General features: G+C 33.8%; 1 protein-coding gene across 1 annotated transcript; it reads right to left on the bottom strand.

The window, feature by feature from the left end:
* Positions 1-10,601: 10,601 nt before the first annotated feature.
* Positions 10,602-23,805, bottom strand: LOC140833695 (calcium-transporting ATPase 9, plasma membrane-type-like). Its single transcript, XM_073198013.1, has 33 exons — positions 23,370-23,805; positions 22,378-22,494; positions 22,264-22,303; positions 21,358-21,473; positions 21,132-21,263; positions 20,930-21,019; positions 20,311-20,380; positions 19,630-19,700; positions 19,434-19,517; positions 19,263-19,340; positions 19,111-19,182; positions 18,572-18,655; positions 18,406-18,488; positions 18,219-18,327; positions 18,093-18,148; positions 17,956-17,998; positions 17,761-17,844; positions 17,512-17,649; positions 17,164-17,226; positions 16,975-17,076; positions 16,133-16,243; positions 15,700-15,867; positions 15,367-15,426; positions 14,294-14,458; positions 14,094-14,210; positions 13,198-13,296; positions 12,778-12,915; positions 12,338-12,438; positions 11,772-11,817; positions 11,545-11,679; positions 11,316-11,423; positions 11,135-11,226; positions 10,602-10,862 (listed from the first exon to the last, which is right to left on the bottom strand). Exons 1-33 carry the CDS (start codon positions 23,505-23,507, stop codon positions 10,754-10,756), a joined length of 3,219 nt encoding a protein of 1,072 aa, XP_073054114.1. The 5' UTR covers positions 23,508-23,805; the 3' UTR covers positions 10,602-10,753.
* Between the last annotated feature and the right edge of the window lie 421 nt (positions 23,806-24,226).

The following is a 24,226-nucleotide window of genomic DNA, read 5'->3' as shown; positions in this document are numbered from 1 at the left end:
CAAATTTTTCTCTCCACTTTGTTCTTCAAGTTGTTGAATAACAAAACCCTTCTCAAAGAAAAATGCCCTACATTTTCTAGTGCAAGTGTAAGGTGGATCTTTTAAGTTGGTGGTGGGCTTGATTTTGAAGAAAGGAGTCTAAGGAGAGCTTGTAGATTTCTTCATGCCATTCAAGAGCTTTGTTGTTTAACAACAAAGTTGGAGCCATCATCAACCTCAAGAGGTTGATAGGTAACGAAATTCTAAACACACTATGAATGTAATTTTTGTGTTTTATTGTATTTGCTACACACTATCCTCATGGTGGCCGAAAATTCTTGTCAAAAATTTGATTTTTTAAACTTCCGTTGCGCTTCCGGTCACCGTAACCGATCCCCTTTCATCCTTGCTCCTGCTCGACCCAAGGGAATCATAATTCAAGAACGAGTGGACACTACTCACTTTGGACTGAACATTCCGCATATTTTTTTTGATGAGAAAGGAAAAGGCAAATTGATCGAAGAGCCCAGGCCATCAAATACCATTCAAACTCACATTGACCTTATATGGGAACAGGTCAACGCATTTGGTGAGTCCAAACTGAAGGTTTATGATGCCTGGACTAGGTTCAGAACTCACACCATTGCCAAACAGTTGAAAAAGAAGTCTAAGCTGAATACATTCATCAAGTTGGAAGCAACTGTTCTCAGAATGGTCAAAGCTGCTACAATAGTTCTAGCATTGGGGAGAAAGAACTATTTCTTTGATCAAATCAGAGCCAAGAAGTTGGGCCAACTGATTGAAAATCTGAAAAGAAACTACATTCACACAAGTCCAACTTCTTACAATGATCAAGTTGTGCTCACTCAGCTGGAAAACGATCTTATTGCTCTGCATTCGCAGATAAAATTTGGGAAATGGATCAAGAGCTAATCAATCATGAAGGCACTTCCGAAGATGAAAAAGATGAATCGCCATCTCAGCACAGAGAGCCATCCCCTGTACAAGCTGCTGCTACAACAGTAGAGCCAATTCAGGATGTGCCACCATCTTCTGCTGGTGATCCTCAACTTTACTCGGACGTTGACTTGACACTAGCCAATATCGATGAGATCATTCAGTCCGTCGCCAGAGAATTTCAAACAAATGTGCCTACAACAGAATCAATTGATATTCCAACAGAACAGGAAGCTTCAAATGCTCAAACTGATGTGCTATTTCAATCAATTGTTGAGCCAACTGTAGAAAATGTCGTCACTGAGGAGGCTCAGTTGCATGTTGACGAACCACAGCAAGATTCAGTTGACCAACAGTCAGAACCATCAGTCACTGACACTCCAACTAAAACTACTGCAACTCTTCAAATTAATCAGCGGGAGAGTCCATCTGCTGATCCAAATCAATATTCTCCTCTTCCACAAGAAGTCAATGTTGCAAGACGTGCCAGAGCTGACACATGCTGAAACAGAGGTTTCTGACCAGACTTTGATGATATTTGATCAATCTACCAAGGAACAGGAACCAGGGCCGTCTGCATCCTCTGACATGGATTTAGTCCTTGAATAAATTCAGGACATTCAGCTGAATATGACAAAGATTTTGAAAGAAATAAAGGATTCTCTGAAGCTGAACTCCTCAGCTAAATTCAATTCAAGCAAACTGAAATCAATCCAAACAGTCGTGACCTCTATCTCCTTTACGATCGACGAGCTTAAAAAGAACAGAGGCCTAGCTGAGAATCTTTCCCTTAATCAAGACTCAATCAGCAAGAGAGTTGAATCTATGGAGGCATCTGTTTCAAAGAAAATCGACTTGCTGCAGACTACAGTATTGACTGTTGTCAAAGACATTGCAGCTGATGTTAGGATTCTATCTCTCAAAGTCGATGTGCTTGACCAAAAGGGGGAAGCAACTAGATTGATGAAAGAATAAGAGATGATACAGCAGAAGAGACATTTTTTGTCAGTTATTATTTGAAGATTGTTTGTTTTATTTGTACAAATCTGTACATTAGAAATTATTTTATCTACAATGATTCAAAGAATTCTTTTACTTCAAATGATCAGCTTATTATATTCTGAGTTTTGTCAATCACCAAAAAAAGGGAAATTGTTGGAACTAAATTTCAGTGAGTTGAAAAACTAAGCTTTGAAACGTATTAGAATAACTGATCAAAGGCAACGAGCTTAACTGACTCAAATATTACAACTGTTAGTTGTCGTTAGCTAAAGATTAATGCGTACCAGCTAAATCTAACTGATTGATCAGTTGAAACAATCATTTATGATTTTTTCCAGCAAAGTATCCCTCAGCTGATCCATCAGTTGTACACGCCATCAGTTGAGAACGACAACCGACAAATAGTACAACAGACTGCAACTAATAGAGGAATGCCACATTTTCGAGATTTCAGTGTACGATTGTCAGAGAATATTGACGTGGATATCAACGAATATAAAGATTCAAATGATATTTAATATTACCGTTGAGAGGGAAGTCTATAAATAGGTAAAGAGGGCAGCTGAGAAGAACAACACGTGAACTACTATTCTATTCAAGCTTGTTGTTACTCTGCTAAAATCACTACTCGTATTCGAATATCAAGAGCTCACACTTATCATATATATCGGTAGCAATCAAGGCTATATTTACGAGCTTGTTATCACTTTGAAATCTTTGTTAGATTAATTCAGTTGTGTTATATTCAATCACGCACTGTAAAAGCTTTTGTGAACTAAGAGTTTCAGTTTGGCAGTGTTAAGTCCAAACTGAAGTGGGTCAGTACAATGTTTGTATTTGATCAAAGTCTTTTAGTGAAAATCCTATCTTCGTGATAGAAGGGGTGACGTAGGAGTTATTCTATTCTCCGAACATCCAGAAACAAATCGTGTGCATTTTATTTTAGTTACTATCTGTTATTCTATCTTTCAGTTAGTTTACTTCCGCAACCTTTTTTCAGTTAAACTGATTGTTATCGACTGACAAGATACCGAGTGTCAGTTTGTCACTAAACTGAACCCATTATTCGAAAAGAATATATAATCCGTGATTGTTTATTCAAACCCCCCTTCTAAACACTTATCACATTTTAACCGATCCTTTCACATATATATTCATGTTTGAATCATGCATTAATGCGTTAAAAATAAATTAATCAAAATACATAAGAAATTTGATAACTTGCATGCATATAGTTCACGTGGACCTTCAAATTTTTGGAACGTTACATCATTCTCTCGAAAATACTGAATGAAGACCTCCCAATCAATTTTTGTCAGCTAACCATCAAGAATTTTGGCGGGAGAACGGATCTAGGGGAACATTTAGGGTGGTTCGAGAATGCTGTCATGTTGAACATATACTCGGATGGGGTTAAAAGCCGGATCTTCCTCACTAACCTGGCGGGGTCAGCCCAAAAATGGTTCACTCTTCTACAACCCAAATCTACCATGAGCTTTTGTGACTTCAACATTGCTTTCATGAATCAGTATACGAGAAGTAAAAAGTATTTGAAGTCTTCCTTGGGCTTGTTCAATACAAAGCAAAACGAGGCAGGATCATTGAGAGAGTTCATTCAGTGCTTCAATAGTGTTACTTTGAGGTCCTTGTAGCTACCACTGATACTCTTGTAAATGCCTTCACACATGGCCTCTAGGTTGCAATTTTTAAATTCTTAGTAAAAATATCCTACTCACAGCTATGATGAGCTCCTAAATCGAATTGAGAAGTATGTGAATGTTGACGACACACAAAGATAGAGAAGGTCAGATGTTCGATCTGGATAGAAAGACAAGGATAAGGGGTAGGAAAAAAAGGTTGAGGTAAGGAGGAAGAGGCCACCGTAGAGAAGTGATGAGCCCAACCGAGCTTGAGAACTGACAGGATCGGTGCTGGGCACCTGTGAGGGTGCTTCAAACACAATATTCTCAATGAGCTGCAATAGCTCATGTTCTAAGAATGTAAACACCGATGAATTAAATCGAGTTAGTTTTAAGCCAAGAGGAAAATACTCGAAATAATCTTTCGTTAAGAAAGCTGATCAGTTTAAAACTTTTAGCTTGTGTAAATTGATTAACTGAAATAAGGGAGATCAGTTCTTGATTGTATCAGTTTAGCTATGGTGAGAACTGAACTGATATCAGTTCGAACTGATCAAATTAGTTTAAAACAATAGTTAAACAGTTAAATACACAATATATGTTTATGAATGTTCGGAGACTTCAACTGCTCCTACATCCCCTTCTACCACCTCGGGTAGGATCCACTAGAAGACTTTGATTTATACAACACCTTGCACAAACCCACTCAGTTTAGGACTTACGCTACTGCCTAACCAAACTCCTAGTTCAGACTGAAAGCAGCACCTTCCAGCTAACACTTGTTTAACGTCTATGTGTTAAAGACTACATACACAAGTTTAATATCTTTGTGCAAGACTTACTCATCTATTCAATAGGCTCGATTCTTTGTGTATATGTGAGCGATGGTGGGTGTGCGTGTGAGAACTGATATATAAATACAACATGAAAGTGTTCTCACACACTGATGGAATTGTGCTTCTAATCTAAGCTGATAACACATTGAAGTGTTCTCTCAAATCTAGGCCAGTAGCTTCTTGTAAGCTTGATATGCATTATGTGTGCTCTATCTTCTTCCACACATGTTTTTCGACACACTTCTTTTTGTGTTCTCTCTACTTTGTTGATGGCCTTGATCTTGTATATATAGGAGCAATGTATCCGTACATCAAGACTTATCAAATATGTTTGTTGCAGTTTAAATCTGTTCCTCGAGATTTGTGTCTTGTACTTTCTGACAGCCATTCAAGAATATCTTGACTTTAAGCTCTGCTGCAGTTCATTATTGTCCTTTGATTGGACAATTGCTTTCCTTAATGTGCACAACTGGATTCCACTTAGATAAGCTTGTCTTGTTCTTCAAACTGATCGGCTCCTAACTGGTCACCTGAACTGGTCTTGAACTGGTGTGGTGAAATTAGTTGGCTCGTCAGCTGAACTTATTTCACTGATTCAGTTGAACTGGTCAGCTGGGCTCTTCTCAGTTGAACTCTTCATCAGCTGGTCCGGCTTCTGAAGGTCTTCTGCTGAACCACCTATCAGCTGAACAATGAGTTTAACTATTCTTTGATATATCAGTTAGGCTGGTTCAGTTCGGTCAATCAGTTGGTACTTTCAGTTTGCGTTTCGATAGCTTCAGTTTTGGCTTTCTGCGCACTTAAGTAAATTCGTTAAAAACAACAAGTTTTGTTAATATCAAAATCAAGATTGCGAACATAAATGTTTCAAGGGCATTTCATGTTTTAAGTTTCCTACAATAAATCATATAATTCATCATAAAAAAACACAATAGAGAAGCTATTGTATAAAGTGGTTTGGAAAAAAATACATTTACTTTCACCTCTAGGGTGATACAACATTCAGAAAATGAATATCATCAGACAATAAAAGGAGATTTTTTTCCCCAAATTTCAGAATTACCCGTTTTGCTTCATAACTTATGTCGTGTCTAACAAACTCATCTTCCTTTCAACAAACAATCACATGCCTTCTTTAGAAAGATTCACAACTCTAAGAATTGACTAATGATTGGGCTATAAATTAGGTCAATAGAATTCATGTTCAAGCCATACCACCATGAGTTCATTTCACAGTGCCATCGGTTTGATAATGTTTATGAATTGTGTTTGTTTCCAGTGGTATTCGCCAAATTGTTCTAATAGTGTTCTTCCATGCTTTTCTTTTATATAACATTCTACGTAAGCAAATCTACAGAGTACTTCAGAACAACATATCATAGTGGCTAAATCAAGCACATCCATTAAGGACCACCCAATGCTCTCATAAAATGATTTAAGAACCTTAATCCTATTGAGTAAACTTAATGTGAATCAGGAATAAACTTAATGCCACAGTACTTTAATCACCTGATTTTTCTGTCGTTCGCTTTTTCTCTCTACTACAAGCCACTTTCTCTTCCAGATCGTGAAATAGAAAATTATAAGTGTTTATAAGTGTTGCTACTAAAATTGATTACTAAATTGAATGAATTTCTTCATGGTTGCTAATGAATATTTAATTTTTTTATTTTATTCTTTTTTATTATTTCACATATAAATACATCATTTTTATAATAAGTTGCATTTTAAATATGAACTAATAAGCATCATACATATGTAGATATTGACATATGGTAAAGATTATTTTGTATGAATATTTTTTAATATAAAATATTAATTGAATTATTAAGAGATTGAGGTTTAGCAATAATTTCCTCAGATTATTTTTTAATAAATTATTTTTAAATTGTGATTTTATTATTTGTACCTCTCATTGCGCAAGGTAGAAAACATGGTGTCATGTATGGATGTAAGCCGCTTTATTTTAAAATATAACTAATAAAATTTATGAGCTCTTCAACCCTATTTTTCAGTTTTTTCCTACTATTATAAACACATAATATTATTTTTTATGAAATTTATTATTTATATATTTTAAATTTAAATTATTTTTATTAATTAATATCTATAAATTTGTGAAAGTCTTGATATTTATATATAGATGGTTAGAAAGACTAAAATTTGAAAAATTATAATAAAATGTTTAATATTTTAGATATAACTAATAAATTTTGTGAACTTTTCAATTCTATTTTATGTTACAAATATATTAGATTATTATAAAATAATATTTTTAGGAACTTAAAATATTTTTATGTATTTAAATTATTTTTATTAGTAATATAAAAAAAATTATGAACTTCTTGATATTCTTGATATTTTTGTGTAGATAATAAGAAGTGTTAAATGTTGACAAATTCTAATAAATTGATTTAAGTAATAATTAAATAAATAGTAGCTCAATAATTTAGTGATTTCACTAATGATTCATTATGTGTTATGATAATATTTAACATAATAATGTTTTTAACATTAAAATTCATATTATTAAGAATTTTGTTATCTAATTTTCAGTTGCGTTTTAAACATAATACAAATTATAATTGTATTAGTATTATTCTACTACGAAATCATCATATATACCGATTTGTTGTATTATTTGTTCTTTTCAACCTATTAATTAATTTTTCATTGTATATGATGAAATTATATACATAAAAAACAAATTTTCCTCTTTTTGTACATATTACTTAGTTTCTCATTATATTTGATGAATTTATATACATACAAAACTATTTTTCACATTTCAAAATAACAAAATTATGATTTAATATTACTCACTAAGTTAACTAAGTTATATTTACCAATTCATAGTGTATTATTATTATGATTGGAACTTAATGGAGCATATTTGAGGGCGTAGAGTTGTCACCCCAACAATTAATATTTGTGTTTAAATTATTATTGTTAATTAAAATTATTTTGTGTTCGATGAAATTATTTGATTAGTGTGCATATTATCTAGAGAAATGATTTTTGATTGTAAATAACATCCATATCGGATTTGTTAGGGTAGAACAAATGAAACATGACATTTGAGTTGCTTTACGATTTAAAATATTTTAGTTAACGTTGCATAGTTATTATCGATTATAGTTCTTTGGTAAAACGACAAGTGAGTAATTTTAAAGTTTATTATTTAGTTAAATTAATGTAATATTAGTTGAGACATGATAGAATAAATCTTGTAGGATATAACGTTTGTCGTTTTATCAAAATTTATAACTTGTGGTAACAATGTTTAAACATTAGCTCAAATCTTTTAAAATCATAGAATATCTCAAGCGTCATATTTTGATTGTACTATCCAGTAGATCATACAATTGGTATATATCAGAGCCAAAATCATGGGGTTTTTTTTAAAACTAATTTAAATTTTAAATTTTTTTTCAAAAATAATGCAAAAAAAAAAAAAGTGTTGCAAAATTACGGCAAACCGTGCTTACAAAGCACGGACGCTGCACATGTGGAGCAACGTCCGTGCTTAGTAAGCACGGATTGAGTCCACGTTGGCTTATTAGCGAAGGTTTTACAATTCCGTCGCGACTAGAGACGGTTTAATAACCGTCTCTAATAGCGACGAGTTACAAAACCGTTGCCAACTCAAATTTTGCGACGGTTGTGTAAAACCGTCGCTATATTATGGAATTTTTCCCCAATACCGAAATTTTCAGTACAATATCCTTTTCGGTATACCGATTTTTTCGGTAAATTCGATATTTTTTCGGTAAGTTCGATATTTTTTTCTGTACGATTTTTCGGTATTTCGGTATTTTTTCCCAACCCTAGCCGTGAATAGTAAATAACGACGTGCGATTAATGTACGCCGTTAATATCCAGACATAATGTTTTTAAAAATATTTTACTATTAACAGCGCACATAAAGATGCACGATGTTGATAATACTTTGAACGGCGTGACGTGTCTTTATTGTGCGCTGCGAAAGTTGCATATGTTATTAACAGCACACATAAATGTAAGCTGCAGATAGTACTATAAATGCACGCCGCGGATAGTAATATTTGCAGTATGCATTTATATGTGATGTTAATAACATATGCAATTTTAGCAGCGCACAATAAAGACACGCCACGCCGTTCATAGTATTATCAACGACGTGCATCTTTATGTGCGCTGTTAATAGTAAAATATTTTTAAAAACATTATGTTTGGACATTAACGGCGTACCGAAAAAATCGGTATACCGAAAAGGATACCGTACTGAAAATTTCGGTATCGGTATGAAATATTTTTTTTTCGCTATTTCGGTATATATTTCGAAATAACGAAAAATAATTTTTTATTATTATTATTTTTTTAAGGATTCGAAAAATTCCATAATATAGCGACGGTTTTACATAACCGTCGCTAAAATTTGAGTGGGAGACAGTTTGTTTAACCGTCGCAATTAGCGACGGTAAAGATACCGTCGCTAGTAGCGACGGAATTGTAAAACCGTCGCTAATAAGCCAACGTGGAGTCAATCCGTGCTTACTAAGCACGGACGCTGCTCCACATGTGCAGCGTCCGTGCTTTGTAAGCACGGTTTGCCGTAATTTTGCAACATTTTTTTTTTTTGCATTATTTTTGAAAAAAAATTAAAATTTAAATTAGTTTTAAAAAAATTGTCCTTTATAATCAGCTATAGTTTTGGTAAAGCGAATGTAAATTTAGGAGTGAGATTATTGGAATGCAATATTGTCCTTGCTGGATACATCGATAGAACCATGACGAATGGGCTATTATACCGTTTAAAATATTTGAGTTGCACCATTATAATCAGCTATAGTTTTGGTAAAGCGACAAATGTCTGGTCTTACAATTGCTATCAGAGTCAATGTCACGAGTTCATAGATTGCAAAGAGTGCAATTGGTGGTACAATAATTATCTCTACTGGATAGAGCAATCAAAATATGACGCTTGAGATATTGTACGATTTTAAAAGATTTAAAAGAGTGTAATTGGTGGTACAATAATTACTCACTTGTCGTTTTACCAAAAAGCTATAATCAATAATAACTATGCAACGTTAACTATAATATTTAACTCAAACATGACATTTTAGTTTCTTTACGAGAAAACTTTTATTGACAAAATGTTTCAGTAAATAAAATAAATTAGTTAATTTAATTATATATTTTTTTCAAATCCTAAATCATAAATTCTAAATTATAATTGAAAATTTTGAAATCTCTTGACATATTTCTCTATCAGTTCTTAATTATTTTGTAATATATGACATTATTCACTAATAAAATATCTACCTGCATCCCTTACCTTGAGAGAGTTTTTTACTAATATATTATCTGCTCTTGAATTTTCATGTATTTTATCCTAATTTTTATATCAAGTAATTATATAAATAATTTTAAAATTATTATATACATCACATCTATTTTAATCACTCCATTATTTTCCAGTTTTTTCTATTCATTACACTTCAAAATTTAGACGTACATTTTTTCTTATTATATATATATATATATTTTTATATATATAACAAGAAAAATAAAATATAGTTAGACATGAAGTGTGAATGATTCAAATAAACAAAATAAGAAGACCATAAGAAAAAGACACACAAATATCAAAGAGATTAATAAAATCAAATCGAAGACGAAAAAGAAACATGAAAATTATCTATAATGATATGATTACTGAATTCAATCGAAGGAAAAAGCGGGAAAAATGAAACAAAAAGATGAAAAAATGCTAAAAGATTCGAAAATCATATAAAAAAGATTAAAGAAATTAATCATGGTTGTTTAAACTTACAGATAAGCTGTGAAATAATATTTGTTATTGAATAATTAGTGAAAAAATTATGTGTCTACATTCATTTGCAAATTTAACATAAATATTCATAGTGTAACACGTACTTTACTATTAGTTTTAAAAAATTATCAACTTGAGCTTGTGTGACTTGTGTCACCTAATGTACAACTAATAAGTATGTGTATTTTTGAGATGTTACATCTTCATGTTTTCATTGACATGTGGGGATGTATTAAATTACGATTTTTGAGAGAAAATTGGTTTGTAACCATGATTACTTGATCACAAAGGCAAACTGCATAGGTTTACGATCTTGAGAAAAAAAAAAAGGTTCCATTATAACTAAAATATAAAATATAGATAGCTGTATGTAATATTAGCCGTCATATTTATCGATTACCATGATAACATTACAATAGAGCGAAATACACCAGATGTAGCATTAACAAACAAGATCATTGCTTGCTACAACTCTGATTTTGTAAAGAGAAGTATCGGGCTTATTGACTTAGGAAAATATACTAGTCAGAGTTACGAGCAGCAATGCAACGCTGGTATGGCTTTATGAGCACCTTGGCTAGAGGTGTACTTGGAACTGGAATAAACTTCCCAGCAGCAGCTAGTGGCCAACTGTAGAAATCATCGGTGTGAGGATATGATGATAAAGAACTCCGAAATGATCAATTTAATGTCCATGTACAACTTAATATCACTGCTTTCAGTATATTTCTTTTTCCATTTTAATTTTATTGATTATTATCAACTAATTTTAAGCTCTAAACCCGACAGTTTTAGGATTACTACCAAAACAGAAAGGCGGGATACCTATATAGGGCAATTACTAGTTCAAACCATATTGATATTGAACTGGTGAACTTAAATAACAAAACAATTGGACAAACCTTATAATGCCGACGACAAGGCAAATTACCCATTGACCAAAATTTAGCTTCACGGTTGACGTGAATTTCCCAAGGAAATTAATGATGATTATCTATTGAAAAAAGGAGCTTGTTAGTCCCCCAGCAAATGGAGAGATTTGAAGTCCAAACCATAGGAATCGATTAACGTTATATCCCTCACCTGTAGTATAAATGTGCTTCCCACTATTCCAGTGAATAGGTTATTTTTAGTCATGCCTTTGAAGACATTTATCTCCTCTGGTTTACGAGCATTGACCTCGTTAAAAATCTGTGTATTTACATGTGAATTTGAATGAAGATTCTGGTTAAGATATCAACTCACTATAATTAACAATTCTTCTCAAGTTATTTTGATTTTTTTTTAAAAGTTGGAATGAGACTCTACTTACTTGACAGAGGACAAATGTATTGAATATCATAGTATTCTTCACCATGTTAGCATGTTCTGTCGAGTAGTTCTTCAAGTTGAGAACAGTTATGCCAAAGAAATTAAAAAGTAATAGGATGGCCACTTGATATAAAGCCTGTCATAACAACAATATAACATGATACATTGCCCAAAGTTCTTTCAATACGAAGCAGGGTAGACTTATGCTTTAATAACACAATGTCATACCTGTATAAGCAAGTTCCTCCACATGATATTTGTCACAAGCGGTTCCCTAGGAAATTTATAAAAACTGAAGGTCATATATTCATAGCAGAAACTTTTACACTCGGAAAGAAGTTCTAGCTTAGCATGCCATTTCATATGCTTGTCCCAGTTGATATGCGATAAAAAAATGCAATATTTGTCATTCAAACTCAACACTAATAAACCAAGAAAGTTTCACAAATTGCTTGCAGCTAATACTCATAATGGCTGGCAAAGTCGAACGTAACTATGGGTTGTAAAGGCCTAAAAATTAATCCTCACTGGAAAATTAAATATATTACAACAAATTCATCAGGATAAACCTTAGGCATGCATCATGGTCAAATCCATGGCATTTGGATGATCTTTGATTTCGCTTCACTAGTAATGCAGCTCTCTTGAACATATATTCAAAGTGCAAGGCGACCAAGATGATTGTAGAAATTGACCGTCAAATTATGTAAATATATTTTAAATCACCTTCTCATTCAATTACAAAATAGATTAACAATATAAATCTACCAATTGACATATTTGCAAACTCTAACCTTCGACCAACAGGAGTTCTACGCATAAGATGGTCTGTTGGTGGTTCAGTAGCCAGCGCAAGAGCCCCAAGAGTATCCATGATAAGGTTAACCCAAAGAAGCTGTGCCAAAAAGAAAATCAATGGGAAGAACTAAGACATTAAAATTTCAAAAATCCAAGTAAACAACGCTCACAAAGATACAAATGACGCATTTGTTTACCAATATTTTTTATTTTTGGTCGACACAAACTATTCTCCACTAAGCAATGGCAAATATGTAGTTTCATAATTTGTTCATATCTATCATTTGTATGATCAACAGAATGGGCAGCAGTTCAAATAAAACAGGGGATACTTAATTCAGCTAGACTCAATACAAGGGGAAAGAGGTAGTGGTTACGTGGTAGATAGAGGGAAGGGGAAGGGGAAGGGGAAGGGGAATGGGAAGGGAAACTGTACCTGCACTGTATTTAGTGGAACATCACCCGAAGAAACTGCTGCAACAACATTTATAACAAGGGCAGCAACATTAACAGTGAGTTGAAACTGGATAAATTTTTGAATATTTGCGTACACAGACCGCCCCCAGCGGACAACCTACAACAAGCAAATGGGCAAATGATAGACGTAGGAAATTTCCCAGAAGCCTTTCAAACAAACGCTGTTAAAGATAATACTGCAACAACATTTATAAGAAGTGTAGCAATATTAACAGTGATTTTGTACCGGAGAAATCTATACATTTTTCAATTTAAGGTTAATAGAATATGATAAAGTGAGTGTTGCTCAATGATATTAAGAGCTGTGATAAATCATGAGTAAACCTTTACATCATCACTGACATATTTACTAGAAACCTAGAAGTTCATGTACACCTACCTTCACAACTGAAGCAAAATTGTCATCCAAGATGATGATATCTGAGCTTTCTTTTGCTACTTCTGTTCCTTGTATACCCATGGAAAGACCTATATCGGCCTAAAATTGATAAAATGAAGGTTGTGATTAACAGATATGAAATCTCACCAGTATGAGATGGCGATTGGGGTGAATTAATTCAACTTGAATCACGACATTATTCAGACAAAACTTAAGGAAAATCTGCGAGAAGTTTGAAAATGAACATATGTAATAGCCTGCACAAAATGAGTAGAATAACCAATATCTTACTCAAACTGGAAAAAGATCTCAAACCATTTGGGAGAGAGAAGACAATGTTTTTTTCAAGTTGTCTCAAGCTTTTGAGTTACAGTGCTCAACTGGTCATAAAACTTCTCTTAAAGATGAAAGAAACAAAATTTTCCAAGGGATAGACACTTGGCCCTTTGTAAGGAAGTTTTTGACACTATTCCAGTCAAAAACATTAAGAAATAAGTGCGACATGGCACGCTCTTCAAACATGTTTTTATCTGCAGTGGTTTCCCATAAACTACAGTATCAAGTTTACACAGGAATTTTTCAGACGGTTAATGCTAAACCATTCAAGTATGCAAATAAACTGTCAAGAGGTCTTGGAAACAAGTTTCTGTTTATTAGAATCTGCAAATGGTCTTACACCCTGTGAAAGTTTGGTTATGTAATTTTTTATAGTTTATGTGACTAATCAATACGATATGGAGGTAGATTAAGTTTCAGTAGCAAACATTATAAATGATAGTATGAACCTCATGAGCTTGACAAATGTGCAGATATAATAGGTTGACAGGCGCATCATGAGCGGATATATGTAGCTTTTAAGAATAACAATAATAGATTGTGATCAAAATAAATTGAACCTCATGCAATGCCGGAGCATCATTGGTTCCATCTCCAGTCACGGCGACTACTTCACCTAGTTTACGGAGTGTTTGAACTAGCAAAAGCTTATCGGTTGGAGATGATCGTCCCATAACCTTCGCATGACAATGTTCAAGATTCACCACTAGATCACCCGTATTAAAGAAATGATCAATAAATAGTCATTCAAATAACATACCAAAATCTTCTTTGCAACTTGTTCTCTCTCATGGTCAGACAACTCTCTGAATTTCTTCCCTTCTATAATATTTGGTTCACTTGTGTCTGCATCAGAAGAAAGTATACCGCATTCTAGAGCAATTGCTTTGGCTGTCTGAAGATTATCTCCAGTTACCATGCGCACCTATTGGTTGACAATTGGAGTCAGTCATGAATTTTTATTCAAATTTTAATTGGAAAATACAACCAAAATATATTAGAGCATTTAGATGGACGGATTTAAGTGAAGAGATTTGATTTGAAAATAAAATTTGTTGGTGAATTTGAAATCCATCACAATCATTAATAAATGTGCCTAAATTAAATGAAATTTAATTAATCCAAACAAGTGCATGAATTAGGTTGATTTCATGTGCATTTTCAGCTTTACTTTTATTAATTATACTCATTAAAAAACTACGAAAAATAATTAAAAACCAGACTAACAATAGGTATTGTGTAATGAGTAAGAGCGAGTTCATTATTTATTATAGTGTAATCCAGGTTTTATATGTTTGGTTTTTGAAAAATGATTTTAAATATCTCAATCCGAATACGATATTAGATCATGCTAGTTGTGGGTGCTAAAGGTAGTGATAACTTGTTCTATCTGTTTCCTCAATCAATACAAATACTCAATGATTAAAAAGTGAAAATAAATATATGTGGTAGGCTGAAAATCATATTGAAAAACTTGAACCACAAATCACTATATAAGTGTACTGCCATAAGTTTAAAACATAAATTAAGAATTGGACATAACTAAGCCCCAAAAGTTAGCTCAAGTAGAGAAAATTGTCTAAGTCTATCTATACAACTCCCAAAGACTTATTTTAGTTGATATGGGAAATTTAACAGTTGCGTGAACTTTACAAGACATTATCATGTGGGCACTCTAACACATAACAGTGGGCGTAAGCTTTGATACTATGTTAAGATTAGGACTTGCATCTAACTCAACCTCAAAAGCTAACTCTAGGGGGGGATTGTCCAAGTCTATATGTATAACTCTCTAAGACTTAATCCAGTCGATGTGGGACATTTAACATGTACCTTAACACCAGCATCTGTGCACAATTTCACTGCATCTTTGACACCTGGACGGCAAGGATCCTGTGGAACATCGATTTCTTATTTGTACGGCTTTGCACTTGAAATTGAATTTGCTGAGTAATGCTACAAATAATAGTTACTACATGTTGAAACAAAATGTGAGAGAACCAGAAATGTTACCAGTGATGAAAGTAAAAGATACAACACATGCATGAGTACTAATCGACAAGGACAGAAGCAAGGCATAACTATTATCATTAATAGAATATGTTAGCTATGCATTCAGGGAAACAGCAACTAAGAGTGGCGACAAATGATCTTCACTGTACGGACCTTTATACCAACAATACCCAGTAAAACAAGATCATCTTCAGGTAAGGTCCACTGTGACAGCTCTTCTTCATTAGTTGGAACCTTTTCGGTTTGGTATGTTCTGTATGCTAAGGCAACACACCTCAAACTTCTTGCAGCCATATTATCAATAGCATCTTTAAGGAAATCCTGGAATTAAGTTCAAAACATCAATAAACATGTTCATCTGGAATTCTTGATAGAAGTCCCCAGATATTTCCATGTCAAATCAAATTATAACAGAGTAAATTCTTCAGTTTCTCAAGCATTCAGTTAATTTTATCTCTATTCTATGCTCATCCATTATAAGCTCCATTATAGAAAACGAGTTTTTTTATGTATCTCATGTCGGTTTTATCTTTTCACACACACATGAGAGGTGAATTCTTTTGAACTAAAAGTTTGCCTTATTAACCTTAGCTTCATCAATGGGCTGCAAGGAACCATTTACATCAATGTACTGTGAACACAAGGCTAAAATCATTTCAGCAGCTCCCTTCCAATGAATATGAACTTTTGAGCTAGTCTGCCAAAACAAACAAGATAAAATTTAATGTTCCAAAAATGAATTTAAAGAGATTCAAGAGCACTATCAACTCTGGTAAATGATTTGGATAGTTAAATGCATTTTGGGTAATAAATGAGACTCAGCAGGTGGTTAGCAGCCAAATTTTCGTTAACTAACCAAGCTGTTAAGTTCACAAAAATAACATACGATTCCAAGATGATTGCCATCCAAAAAGGTGAAGGCAAACACCTCCATATGCTAGCTCAAATTTCTCTTATGTTGAAAATCCCAACTTCCTGATATATTCCCTAGTTGCAATTATCAGCGGTAATTAGTTTTCTTTCTTCACTTAGCTGATTGTAATTTGATTAGCCTATGAATTAGTTATTAATATGCTAAGCTTAAGGGAAAAGATATTCAGCCTCTGGTATTCCTCAATAGCAATAGAATATTTCATATGATTGTTTACTTGACTTCGCTACAACTTTAAATTAGTTTAATGAGTAATTTCAATTATCCAATTTACTTATCTGATATTAAGAAAAGTTTAAAAAATATTATACAAGTAAAATTTAGTGTCATAATTTTCTATTTATTTTAATTTTTTTAAAATTAAAATATCTTATTTATTAATTTGTGCCAGGTAATGCATGATTTGATGTGCGAAGCACATGCAATATGCTAGTTGTTGAAAAGAATTACTCACAAAACTCAACAAAATGCAATGATAAACAAAATGAATCAATTACCCGCCCCCTTAAAGCAACACCACCTCGCTTCTTGGTAGAATTAAAAGGAGAGACATGAAGAATTATTGACTCTGATCTCACAACATCAAACTTCATTCCCAACTACAAAATTTGGTTAATGATAATTGATTAATTCAAAAGAATTTGTTCCAGATGAAATATAGATGCAGTGAGAAAACATTATAATACTTTGACACCCCAGTAAAGAATAGCTTTTTCAGTTGGAGATCCAGAAACCTCTACATCACCATCCTGAAAAAAATAAACAAACAATGCCAAAAACAAGATAAACGTGTGTCAATATACTAAATTTAGCTCCAAACAATATAATGTTTCCCTCTTGAAGAGCAATTTTGAGGAAAAAATAAAGTGGTGGTAAGAATTTCTAGCTCAAATGTTAAACTTCATGAACCTAGTTATCTATAACACAAGTGAGAAAGACTATGCTGTGTGTTTATCAGGCTCTACTCATGTGCAATGAAGGACTCTTTAAAATTCTGTTTGAGTGACGGGCCCAATTGGCAGAAGAAAGGGTACCTTCGACAAAAATACACTCCCAGAAGTATTTTGTGCCAATCCCTCATCTAGCAGAGAGGAAACTGTCGCGTTCAACTGTGAACTGTTCTCCAGAGGATGGATTTTCTGTATCCCAATATAGGTCTCAACTACTGTCATCTGTGCCAATGTGTGTTTTCCCAGGTTAAACGACTCAAAGAAGAAATGAAAACTGATGAATGCACCAATCTACTTAAATTCAAACAAACTCAAGAGCAGAAGGGAAATAACTTGGTTTAGGGTCAAAGTTCCGGTCTTATCACTGCAAATGGTAGTTGCGGATCCCATAGTTTCACAAGCTGAAAGCCTACGCACCTATAGATCAATTTGTATTAGCAATTTCTTGAAATAGCATAGATTGAAGAATACAATATCATCATTGAACAAAGCAAAAATTCTGACAGAGAACCATAATATATCACATACCAAAGCCTTGTCAGCCATCATTTTCTTCATTGAGTATGCTAGACTGTAGGAAATTAAAGGGAAATCAATCTCAAAATAACTAGATTGGAGGTGGGAAAAGGTAGGAAACTGATAATAGACACGTTAATGAGACTTACGTCAAGGTTACTGCCAATGGAAGCCCTTCAGGAACCGCAACAACAACAATCGTGACCTATACCAAACTTCAGTCAGTGAAGAGAAATGGCACCAAATGAACTATTTATTCAGAAATGAAAACTCACAGCAGCAGTTATGATGTGTATGACTCCATCGACTGTATGACCAATGCTAGTCTTACCACGCACAAACTGAATGGATCCGTCTGGGTTTTTGGAATTACCGGAGAAAAATCTGATGAAATTAATTTACACGGTAATCGACTTTTAAAAAGTGTAGATAGCAAGATTCTATAAGAACTACTCATATTACCTAGCCAATAGAATAATAAGGACAAAAAGGGCCACGGATAGCCCAACAATCCCTATAAAAGTTGCAACTCCATTCAGGCGCACCTGTAATGTGTCATTAGGATCTAGACAAATATTTGGTTTATTTAAGATAATAGATAATTCAGAAAAACTGGTATGATAACTACCTGCAATGGAGTTTCTTCCCCAGTGTCTTCTGAAATACTAGCCATCAACAATCCCCATTCAGTATTAATTCCCACGCCAGTTACCTATGTAGAATTGCATACTAAATGATTCCCAAAGAACTAGATCGGTTGTACAACCTTTCTAACACCGGTAAACAATTACAGATTACCAAAAAAACTCATTTATTCTGCGGGCATACAAGAAGTCTTCATATCAAGATACTAGCCACGTAATAAAGTTGAGGCAACATGAGCTCCTCGCTCTAATCACACAGTATTTATGCTTGGATAAGATTGTGTGTTCACATCGTGAACGAATCAAACTAATTCATCAGAAAAAATACATGAAAAAAAGTTGGATTACCCTGAAGAAAAACTTAATAAAACTACTTTATCAAAACAATCTATCTAACGTATTTGTATCACCTATCCCATAACAAAACAATTGGTGAGTAATCAAACTGGCTTGTATTTAACAGGGTAAAAAACTTCACAGATTAATATATTCGAATAGTAGTGGCAAAAAGCTCCAAATGTACCAGCATATTTCCAGCACCATCTGCTACCTTGCAACCTGACATGAAAAATGGAGCTTTGTGGTCTTTGTGAACCTACATATTGGCATCTTACATGAGCGTGACAAGATCAATAAGCATAATATATTCAGCAAAAAAAGATCCAACCAGCTTACAATCTTGCTTTCGCCGGTCATGCTAGATTCATCAATGGCAAGAGAATGACCACTTATTAAAATTCCATCTGCAGGAACCTGTGTGGAATACACCATGAGCCAATTCACCGAACAATTTATATTGCCAAAAAATATTTACCAGAAACCAACTAAAATCAAGACAATAATTACCTGGTCACCTATCTTAAGCGGTATGACATCACCAACCACGATCTCATATATTGAAACCTTCTCTCTTCTTCCACCTCTGATGACCTATATGAACATTTTTATGAGACTGAGAGCACTTTAGATATCGATTAATCAAGAAAGAGAAAAACATCAGTTTTCCATTCCAAAATGTGCATGAGTTCATGGATGAAATTACCTCCACTTGAATATTTCGCTTTTCCTCATTTAAATTTTGAAACTGGAGGGACTGCCGGTAATCGCTAGTTGCTAAAAATAGATGCAAAACGCAGTGAACGTAAAAAAATCAACCATGTACTTTAGAAAAAAAATGTATTTACTTGTTCGGTTAGCATCACATTCAAAAGTCACCATAGTAAAGGAAATATAGACGATAATAGGTAAAAAAAAATGACAGATGGTTAGAAGTTTACATTTTCCGAACTGTTCCATTACTTTTTTAATTATCCAAAACAATTTTGTTGTTTGAAAATTTCAATACAATAAAAACATCGGAATTGAGTGCCCCAGTGATATAAAATTTGTAAACACATGGGCATGATAATTTGATTCAAAAAGAATACAGTGCAGTTAAAAGATACACGGACGTCTTAAATAGAGGATCATGAAATTGGTTTCCCCATGAAGTAATAAAAACTGAATGATGGATACTAATCTGATTGGTTGTTATACCATAACAAACTAAGGCAAACAATCACCATATAGGAAGACTAAACAAGACTATTATCTGGGCGATACCTTATCAACCATCAATCCATTAGGTAATGTAATTTTTTTAGTCAAATTTTATTAAAGTTTAATCTTTAGCATGATGTTCTCTCAGAAAACACGGAGTAACAACAACTGTGAAGATTCATACCTGTAACAAATATAACAAGCAGAACAGCAAAGCTAATGCTTCCTCCATCATACCATCCTTCTTCCAGGCCCTAGAAGGCAGCATCATAAATTAGACCTTAAGGAAAATTTGAATCAATTCCTTCCATCAAATGGGTCCAAGAACATAATACACGTATATGTTGGAATCTACTTGTATATAATTGAGTAATTTCTTCTTTATAAAATCAACTTTTGATTCTGAGAAAACCATCTCCGTGATCAGCGGAAAGAATATTTGCAAGGCAATTTAGATGCTAATGATCACAATGATGATGTCTATAGATAATATAATTTTTGTATCGTAACATACAACTCAAAATCAAATAGAAATGAAAAAAAACATCTTTTCACTGAAATTGAATTTGGAAACTATATTTGATCAAAGTGGTGGCAATTTTAAATAGCCTTCTCACTTGAAACCACAATTTATCAAATGGTGTAATGACAACTACGGTAGAAAACTATGATCCTAATAACAGAAAACTATGAAATTTTTCATAAGGAATCCATATACCAAAAGCAAGCTGAATATAAAACATGTTTCAGTTATAAAACTTAAGTTTTGTGAAGGAATGAAAGCTAATTTTTTCCAACATCACCTCAGTTTTTATCCCAAGAGCCAATGATGCCACAGCAGCTACTATTAATATAATAAGCGTCAAATCTTGCCAAGCTTCCCACAGGAACCTCTGTTAAGATTGAAAATCAAAGAAGTTAGAAGAGATATATTATTTAAATAAAAAAATGATATTTATAATGACATATAGGCATACAAAAATGTTACTCTTAATAAACTATTACCAAATAACTCCGTCCCTTTTTCACGGGATACGTATTTGATCCAAAGGAAATCTTTCTTTGTGACAAATCATTTTCATCGCCAGAAACCCCTGTTTCAAGATTTGTTTTTAGCGAATTGCATAACCCTTGAACCTGAAGAGACCATGATTAAGATTAGCTTGCTTCCATAACATGCACATGAAAGTCGGAAAAGGGATGTAAAAAAACACAGTTAATATTGACTTGCCCCTCCATATTCTCGCACTGCAGAAAGATTATGATCCCTGGTCATTGCAGCAAGTTGTTCAAGTCCAATTGCATAACCCCCATGAGGAGATGGAGGAGCTACTGCAGTGCCCAGTACTGAATGAACCATAATCAGATCAGATTTTTCGAAGAGATTGAACAATCAAGACTATAAACCAGAAGTAGATATTTTCAAATATTTAAATATGGGAACTCTAATTTCTCAAACTTTCTGACTGTCAGTATCAAAATCGAGTTAATTATCGCAATGGTGCACTTTAATCATCTTGTTCCAACCAAGAAAACCTAAATCACCCCCATCTACCCACACCTCATGTGATTGCATGATTCAAGGAACAAATGTGAACTGTTACGTGGACTCAATGTGTAGAGTCTCACAGGGATGCATGGGCCGAAAACTTGACCTAGATAACCAAGAGTGATAGTATAATATGACGGACCTTATCATGACCCCCACCTGATTGCACACACGCGGTCATTGAAAAGTGAAAAAGCATGTCAACTGAAGGTATTAGGCGTGAAGCAAATTAGAATCAAGTAATCAACCCATCGCAACATCCATTTGATATGAGACATGCAACAAGTTGATTGTGCATATTGTTCATTTTGCAAATATTGGATCACTAGATCAAAACTTTAAAAAAATTGAGTACACAATGTTGCTAAATACTTTAGAAAGATTATAAATAATTAATTCTAGAAACTCTGCTCCAAAAAGAAAAAGATGTTCTTTCCATATGAAAATTTTCCAAAGATCATCAGTCAAGCTCTTTTTCAAGGTTTTTAGCAGATTGGATTTACTGTGCTTAGGAGAGTCACATATTACATCTATTGTACCAAAAAATTTGAAACACGAGTGCAAGAGCAGAGCTAGACTATCAAATACCAATTGCTCGTTGTCCAGCCAATTTGAAGAGCAATGCAGCCTACAAAAGAAGATTGTCTACACATCAGTAATCAAAGAATCAACACCGATTAACTTTATGTATCTCAGTTTTACCCTTATGACTTGAGCGTGTGCTCTGATCATCCTTCTTCTTTTTTCTTGTTCGTCCTCTTTTTTCAAGTCTAATGTATATCGAAATCGGCGGGATGCATTGAGCACAAGCGCGGCTTGCTGTAAAGGATAGCAACTCCAGAAATTAGACATATATGCTAGTGTATTGATCAATAGAAGTATCATTTCAATAACTCCTCATAGCAGTCACGAGCACATAAATTCATAAAGATATACATTATAGTTCAAAATTTTGAATCCCCGAGGGGACTTTTTTGTTATTCATCATTAAACAAAAAACATATTATATTTACCCATGGTATACCGCGCAATAACAATGATCAAAAGCAAAACAAATTAGCTCCCTTGTGTTTTTTGTTATTCATCATTAAACAAAAAACATATTATATTTACCCATGGTATACCGCTCAATAACAATGATCAAAAGCAAACCAAATTAGCTCCCTTGTGTTTTTTGTTATTCATCATTAAACAAAAAACATATTATATTTACCCATGGTATACCGCGCAATAACAATGATCAAAAGCAAACCAAATTAGCTCCCTTGTGTTGTTTTGTTGTTACTAAAATCTTTTAGTTTTGTCTCCGTTCAATGATGCCCGATGTCATTGTTTGAAGTTGAATTTGCATAAGGTTCTCCCATGAATGTGTGGTTCTTGTTCCGTGTTTTTTCTTATAGAAGCCTCATAATGCAGATAGAGTTCCATAAAACAGCATTGCGTTGATCTTAATCCATGTTAGCCGGTCCGTCAACCCAATGATAACAGATCGATTTTTTTTAAAAAATTACGTACAATAATTCCAACTTATCGCTAAAATCAAATTAAAAAATAAACCAAGAAATTGATCAGCCAAACATGAAACTTTAGAGAAGATTAAAACTACCATGCACTTATCACCACACATTGCATCAGCATCCACATTGCAGGTACAAACGCGAATCAATAGAAACATCAAAATAGTAGTTTCTTACCCTCCAACGCCTGAGCGATTCATGAGATGCGTTCTTTGTATTGGCTATGTCAAAAGGATCAGAGAACTCCTCGTCGCCTGCCCATCCAGCTGCGGACTCGAGGTCGTGCTGCATGGCTTCGGGATTAGTAGTAGTCATATCGACAGCGGCGGTCTCGGAAGGGAGATGTACCCGCCGCTTCAATGAAGCCACCACTCCGGCACAAAGAGAAACGGAACGATGAAAGAATTATGGACAGAAAATAAAATAAATGAAGGAAAAAGAATGGGGCATGCAAGAAACGGAGGAGACTCGTTTCGCATTGATATTGATTGATGATGTCTGAAATGCAAAATTTCTTTGTTGCAGTGGTTCCAAATTTGAGGGAGGCCCGACTTATTAGCATTACCGCGAACAAGAACCAAAACTCAGCTCCGCTTATGAAGGAAATTCAGACACACACAGAGAGACAAGATAGGATCTTGATTTCGATTCCCATTTTCAAAATTGAATAAGTAAAAAAAATAAAAATTACAAGGCATGTAATTACACAACCAATTACTACAAAATTAATTTTACACAACCAATGACCAACATTAATAAAATGAGGCTATCCACGTATATTAGTAGGTGGTGTTCTTTGCACGCGATAAAAGTGTGTGTTTATATATATATAAAATGAGGCTATCCACGTATATTAGTTGTAATACATGAGATTTTATTACTGTAATCCGAAATTATTAATTGATAAATTGATGTGATTATAGAAGGACCTTTCCGAGACACAATTTGGTATAGCACTGGTATTGTTTGGTGTGAGACCAGAAGGTCTAGCGCATATACGCGGAGATGAGGCGCACATATGCGCGAGTAGACAA

The sequence above is a fragment of the Primulina eburnea genome, chromosome 6 (genome assembly GCF_022965805.1).
Source record: "Primulina eburnea isolate SZY01 chromosome 6, ASM2296580v1, whole genome shotgun sequence".
Classification (NCBI taxonomy): domain Eukaryota; kingdom Viridiplantae; phylum Streptophyta; class Magnoliopsida; order Lamiales; family Gesneriaceae; genus Primulina; species Primulina eburnea.
The sequence above is the reverse complement of the archived record's forward strand: the minus strand, read 5'-3'. Positions and strand labels throughout refer to the sequence as shown.